Genomic DNA, 7,420 nt, shown 5'->3' with positions numbered 1-7,420 from the left:
CCGCTCGCGAGCTGCCTTCATTTCTGGAGAAGTGGGGGTTCTTTTCGGCGAGGGCTTTGCAATTCTTCTCCCCCTCCCCACCCCATCCCCCCTCGTCCTGCCTTTTGGCTTTCCCCCCCTCTTCTCTCCTTCCCTTCTCCTTCCTCCAGGCAAGCGGGCTCCAGGCTGCGACCTTCTCGGCAAGTCGTCCCAGACCAAACCAGACCCAAATCTATTTCGGTTAAGCTGGTGTTCCTCTTTGGGTCGCTTCAGAGGATGCTGATTCTTCGCTGCTGGGGCCGCTGAGAGAACTCCGCTTGGATTTGGGCTGCGTGTGCCCGAAGCTCCGTCTCTCCCACTCCTCCAGTGCACTCTAGACCACCTCCCCGGCTCTCACACCGACGCTTTGGGCTCCCCCGCCTCCTCTGGGGCTCTCTCCCCCTCCCCTTCCCCCCTCCCCTTTGCCCCTGCCCGTAGTCCCAGTGCCGCCGGCGGGGGAGCAGTCTTCCAGGATGCAGGCTCGGTACTCGGTGTCGGCGGACCCCAATGCCCTGGGAGTGGTGCCGTACTTGAGCGAACAGAATTACTACCGGGCGGCGGGTACCTACGGCAGTATGGCTAGCCCCATGAGTGTCTACTCAGGCCACCCAGACCAGTACGGGGCTGGCATGGGCCGCTCCTACGGGCCTTACCACCACCACCAGCCCACGGCGCCCAAGGACCTAGTGAAACCGCCCTATAGCTACATAGCTCTCATTACCATGGCCATCCAGAACGCACCAGAGAAGAAGATTACCCTGAATGGCATTTATCAGTTCATTATGGACCGCTTCCCTTTCTATCGGGAGAACAAACAGGGTTGGCAGAACAGCATCCGCCACAACCTCTCTCTGAACGAGTGTTTTGTCAAGGTTCCCCGGGACGACAAGAAGCCGGGCAAGGGCAGCTACTGGACCCTGGACCCAGACTCCTACAATATGTTCGAAAACGGCAGCTTCTTACGGCGGCGGCGGCGCTTCAAAAAGAAGGACGTGCCCAAGGAGAAGGAGGAGCGGGGGCACCTCAAGGAACCGCCTCCCCAAGCTCCCAAAGGCGCCTCTGCCCACGCAGGAGCCCCCCTTCCTAGCGCCGACACTCCGAAGGAGATAGAGAAGAAGGTGGTGATCAAAAGCGAGGCCTCGTCGCCCGACCTGCCAGTCATTACCAAGGTGGAGACCCTGAGCCCAGAGAGCGGCAGCGCGCTTCGGGACAGCCCCCGCAGCGTGGCCTCCACGCCGTCTGGCTCCACCGAGGGCTCGCTGCCTGACCACCACCCGTCGGGCAACGGGTTGTCTGGCTTCAGCGTGGAGAACATCATGACCCTGAGAACTTCGCCCCCGGGCGGGGACCTGAGCCCAGTGTCCGGCAGGACGGGGCTAGTGGTGTCTTCGCTAGCGCTGCCTTATGGCCAGGCGCCCCCGGCTGCCTACAGCCAGCCCTGTCCCCAGGGCGTGGACACAGGCGGGAGCTACCAATGCAGCATGCGGGCCATGAGCCTGTACACTGGTGGGGAGAGGCCATCGCCCATGTGTGGCCCAGCAGTCCTAGAGGAGGCCATGTCGGACCACCCCAACGGCACCACGTCGCCCCTGAGTACTCTCGGCCTTGCAGCTAGTCAGGAGGGTGCTTTGGCTGGCTCGGGTCATCACCATCCCCAGCACCACCCTCACCACGGGCACCCGCAGCCGCCACCGCCACCTCCACCTCCTCAGCAGCCTCCGCCTCAGACCGGCACGGCCCCAGGGCAGGCTGCCTCTTGGTATCTGAACCACAGCGGCGAACTGAACCACCTTCCCGGTCACACTTTTGCAGCCCAGCAGCAGACTTTCCCCAACGTCCGGGAGATGTTCAACTCCCATCGGCTGGGAATCGAGAGCTCGGCCCTCGGTGAGCACCAGGTGAGCAGCAACACGAGCTGTCAGCTCCCATACCGATCCACGCCCTCCATATACCGCCACACCACCCCCTATTCCTATGACTGCACAAAATACTGACTCCCCAAACCCTCTCCCCCTGCTCCAGCCCGCCTCGATGGCTGCCCCTTCATGCCTAGCCGGGGACTTTTACAAACACTTAAGGCTGCAGAGACGAACAACCTTTGGACAAACTTATGAGCAGACCCGAGAGCAGAGAACCCTCTGAGACTTGTGCAGGTAACTTAAAATCGCTGTCCCAGTTTCTGGGATTCCAGGCCAGCCAATCCGACTTGCCAAAGAGAAACAACTAACCTAAATGAACCAATCTTTATTAAAAAAAAAAAAATCAGTCCCCGCCTTTTAAGCAGAATGGCTACATTATGCTCAATTCTGGGGTCTCAGAAAGTAAATTACGGACCAATATTATAGCGATCGTTATACGACTTTCTCTATACCCGCACATTGTGCTGTGTGCGAGTATATAGAGCATACGTGTATGTATGTGCTGTGTCCTTTTACGTTCTCTTACTGTGCTGTAAAGTGTGTGGAATTCTAATCAGGCTAACTCAGAGCCATTAATATAATATTTAAAGTTGAGTTCACTGGATTTTTTAAAATGTCCCCCAACAATTTCTAACTGACCAGTCGAATACAAGTGATTTGTACTTTGTTGTTGTGTTGTTGTTCAATTATGCAATAGACTTTCTTTCCACTTCGGGTTCTTCTCATAGAACGAGGAAATAATTTATTTTTGTTGGTGGAGAAAGAAGTCAAGTATCTGATAATTTTTATTTACAAAGTGTGATGTTTTGTATAGTAGACTCGACCCTGAGCATTCCTTTAAAAATTAATTTTTAAAAAATTGCTTCACCTCTGTTTGTCTGATGTGGTCTTGACTGTTGTACTTACTTTAAAATAAATCCATGTTGTTTTCCTGCTCAAGGCTTGACAAGTGTGTTTGTGTCTTTGCATCTCCCAAAAGTTGTTTTATTAACACACCTGTCTTTCTTATTTTTAAAAATACAGGTGTATACATGTGTGTAATGCACATTTTCTATATAAATACTATATGTGTGCCTGTCTAGCTATATCTACCTTTATCAGTCACACATAAATGAGGGGGAACAGCCTCAATTTTATTGGTTGGTTTCTTGATTTATTTTTTTAAAAGAAGGAACAAGTCTGATATTCATAAATCGCAATAGAAATAAAATGTCAAAGACAAAAGGCATTTTAAAATTAGAAATCAGTCTTATTCAGTTGCTAATTTTGCAAAAGCCGAAAGTGAATAGAGAAATGTTGTCACCGGACTTGAATATTTTTAATAGTCTTCCAATTTAGGGGAATGAGGCAGAGAAAGGATAAACACTGCGGATCTAGTCTGGATGCTTTAGTTCTTTCCTCTTTTTCTAAATGGGTTTGAGCTTACAATTCGAGGACTCTAGAAAAGGAGCAGGCCTAGATGCTGATTCATTAGGATTTCTTTCATTTCACTGGTAAAATCAGTGCTGACCCCATTTCCAAAGCTAGAAATCTGGTGGAAAGTATTTACAATTTTCAAATTTGATTTATAAATACCTTATCTTTCCAATCCTATTCCCAATCCCACAGAAACATTTCTATTTTTGTCAGGAAAGTAATTTTCTAGATTTTTAAAAACCAAGAAGTCCATTTCCCCCCTTCCCCCCCCCCCCCCCCCCGCTTAGTTTAAAACTCAGAGACTTTCATTTCTTTTCACTTCTCTTCATCCTCCCTTTCTTCTCTTTTGTTTTATTGATCCCTCTAAATATTCTGGGTAAAGCACTATCAGAAAATAGTGCATTTTATCATCTGCTTCAATCTCTGGAAAAATTTTCCCTACTTCCTTTTATCCCAGTGAATGCTTCTGCCTCTTCTTTCCAAGTCAGAATCTTGGTTGATTCCCACTGAAACAGGTGAAATCCACAGCTTCAATATTAAGTAGTTTGTGAAAATACTATTTTGATGGTAAAATGATTTACATTTTAAATGATTTTCCCGAGATTGAGGTGGCATTTTTCTAAAAGTGACTTGGGAAAATTATCTGACCCTGGGATTGGTCTTTAAATGAATATATGAGAATAGATGCTGTGATCTAAAACAGCTTTGGTAAATATCACCACTGGAGCAGAGTTCTGTGCTTCTATTCGAAACATTATTTAAGGGAGTAGGAAAGAGATAGAATCAATAGGTCTCAGGAACTTCTAAGTGGTAGAGATGGGAAGATGTCATTGGCAATTGATGGTCCAGTTTCGGTTTGTTGCTCGATTTCTTCAAATTATTGGAACATTCAGAGAAAGAGAATAACAACTGTGCACTCTTAAGTGGTAGAAACTTTATGGTTCTGGGGATGCTCCAGAAAAAAGGAAAACAAACATTTTCCTTTGTATTAGATGCTGGAAATGCTTTCTGCCAAGAGATTCAATGATAAGTTTAAGTGAGATGGTAGGAGTGAAGAAAGGGTTGGGAAGAAAATGATACACTTACAACTACAACAAAAACACTAAAGGTCGTTAAACTCTGCTAAGAATTCACTCCAGAACATCCTTTTCTCCTCTCGGTCCCAGTAGCTCCCACTGTCTGGGATTAATATATATATTGCTCTGGGTGAATGGATGGTTCATATAAGTGGATAAGTTATGGTAGCTACTCAGGGCCAGCCCTCCCAGACTCATAGTTCCCAGTAGAAGACCTAGAAGAAATGTTAAAATAGTGTAGTGCGAACTCTTTTGGACCCCGAAAAGATCAAGACCAGAGCTCTGGGGGAAGTGACAGGTTATGGAAAATCATATGGGGTTGCAGAAACTGCTTGGTTCTCTCAACTGCCTTTCAACATTCCTTCAAAGCAGACCCTTCTTACCCACCACCCTTGGTCAACTGCAGGAGGGACTGGTGACAAATACGGAGGCCAGAAGAGTTTTTACTTCTCAGGAGCCTCAAGTCTACTAACCTCCTCTTTGGCCAACCCCCAAGGACTTGGAAACATATTAAAGTGACTCTGAGCCAGACTGGAGGCCCAATTGTTCTGGGGAACGCTGGGAAAGGATCAGGCCCTTAGCAGACTGAAACTTTGGCCTTCTGGCCTTCCGGCTGCGTAGGCTGGAGGTCCATCAGGAGTTCTTCTCTGATTCAAAATTCCTGACAACTGAAACCTTCAGAATGAGAAGTGCTTTCTGCTGGACAGTTCCAATGGACCCCCTCCCCTGTCCCACTCCCCTCTCTTGCCACTTCTTTCCTCCCTAGCCACTGCAGTGGATGGAAGAAACAAGCTGAAGGAAGCCTTGAAAAACTAAGAAAGAAGTGTGTTGACTGGAGGTGGAGGGGTGTGTGTGTGTGTGTGTGTGTGTGTGTGTGTGTGTGTGTATGTGTGTGTGTGCAGAATTCACTGGGCTGCAATCTGGGACTAGGGAGGGGAACTTCTCCACAGTTTTCTTGAAGCCTTCCCCATGTCAGTCAGCCTTGGGTAGTACTCAAATGTACCCCAAAAGAAAGCAGAACAACTCCAAAGCAATTGAAGTGATCCTTCTGGCTAGGGTAGAGTTAACCCTGAGGCTACCAAGTTGTGAATCTCTGGACCAGTTCTAAAGAGAAGCATCAAAATCTAGCTCTACCGGGGCCTATAATAAATACGAATGAGCACTGAACACCAGAACTAAGCCGGGAGCCTTGGAATCAAAATAATAACAATTGTTGTTGTTGTTGTTGTTGTTTTTCCCAAGTCAGTGTCATGGAGGATTATAGTTTAAGGGATTTTCCACTAGGCCAGGGTTTCCCTAACAGATCCTAAAAGATCAAATGGATGGGGGAGGTCCCCCCAAACTCTATGGTCTTTGTGCAGGTAGTGCATGAACGTGAGCCTTCAGTTTTCTCAGGCTTTAGCCTGCAGGGTAGTTAGTCTGCTTGTAGGTTGCTTGCACCCAGCCCTGATTCAGGGTGTGGAAGGAATGGGGTTGTCCTTTAACAGTTGGGATGGTATGTATCTGGGGGTGGAGAGAGACTAAGGAGAGTGATAGAGCTTGAGAGACTCTACATTTAGTTCGGTAGCTCAGTCGCTAATTCGATTCTTTTCTCAGTTCATTCTCATGGTTTGAGGGAAAGGCCTCTGAGAGTCCGCTCCTTCGGCTCCTTTGGCCCACAAAAGAAGCCGTAGTTAAAATAGGAAGAAAAAGGAAAAGTTTGAGTCTCTTCTCTGGCCATTTCCCATAATCTCCTATAGAGCATGCCTACAGTTTTTAACAGGCCCATATGGAAAGGCAAGTTGCAGATCGAGAGAATTTGATGAAACTGTAGGGGTAGGGCATGCAGGAAAGGGGGCATCCCACCTCTTCCCTTTAAACCGAGCTCTCCTCCCGAGGCTCTCTGCTTTTTTCCTTCGTTCCCTACAAAGATTCAAAGGGGGAGGGGGGAGAGGATCTGACTGCAGGAATTGGATCAATAACCTCACTCCAAGTCAGAGAAATAGCAATGAAGCGGGACATGGAGAAGCCTTTGTTTTTTTCCTCCTCTCCCCCCCCCCCCCCTCCCCCGCGGACGTTTGTGGTCTTGGATCTGGTGCAATGCAGTCTCGTGTCATTCGTTTCCTTTTTTGTGACTGTGCGATCCAGGGACAGACAGATAGACCGACTGACAGGCTGACAGAATCTTACAGACGTGTGCCACTGTGAGCAATGTACCCGGGTCACAGGAGGTTTCCCACTGTCTCAGCGCAGATCATTCGAGTGCCTGGAACAGGGTTTGGTACGGAGGACGGCGGACTTCAGACGGCCATCACACAAGTAAGCTGGCCAAAGGTCCTCTGCCCGCCCAGTGAAGGTGATGGATGCTTCAGCTCCCTAGGAAGGACTCCCTTGGCTTATTCCTCTTTCGCTGCAGATTTGTCCTTAGTCAGTCGGCGCATTCTTCACCTCGGCCCCACACATATTTGACGTGCTTTCAACGGCGTGACTCTATTAACTGTTCTTCTTTTTATTGTGCCGCGCGCCTATAATGACCTCTCTGAGGCGTTTTAAATGTTTTGTTTTTAGAAAGGAGCTCGCCTCGGAGGGAACGTTTCTCACTGTGTGCAAAGACAGGTGATTCCGTCGTCCTGGAAAGCTACTGGAGGGTGATAAAAATAACACATCTTAAACCTTTAAACCTTTCCCTCCACATTTCCCGAATTCTTGCTGTGCAACGAGAACAGGGCGACAGTCGTTCCCAAGAGCTAGGCTCCCAAACTAATTCGGAAAGTATTTATTAAGTGCCTACTGTGTGTAAAGCTCTAAGGCTACATCAGTGCTGAGAAATTCACCAGGAGATTTGGGGTGAAGGCTACCTGTATTCCCACAGTCCTATCTAGTAGACTGGGCTTCTTAGTTGGCTAACCTCCGTATTCCTTTTTTCCTTTTTTCCTTCCTTCCTTCCTTCCTTCCTTCCTTCCTTCCTTCCTTCCTTCCTTCCTTCCTTCCTTCCTTCCTTCCTTCCTTCCT

General features: G+C 48.3%; 1 protein-coding gene across 1 annotated transcript; it reads left to right on the top strand.

The window, feature by feature from the left end:
- Nucleotides 1-2,876, top strand: FOXC2 (forkhead box C2). The gene has a single exon (XM_044660540.1). It carries the CDS (start codon nt 492-494, stop codon nt 2,010-2,012), a length of 1,521 nt encoding a protein of 506 aa, XP_044516475.1. The 5' UTR covers nt 1-491; the 3' UTR covers nt 2,013-2,876.
- The last annotated feature ends 4,544 nt before the right edge of the window (nt 2,877-7,420 follow it).

The sequence above is a fragment of the Gracilinanus agilis genome, chromosome 2 (genome assembly GCF_016433145.1).
Source record: "Gracilinanus agilis isolate LMUSP501 chromosome 2, AgileGrace, whole genome shotgun sequence".
NCBI lineage: Eukaryota > Metazoa > Chordata > Mammalia > Didelphimorphia > Didelphidae > Gracilinanus > Gracilinanus agilis.
This window is presented reverse-complemented; position numbering and strand designations above follow the sequence as displayed.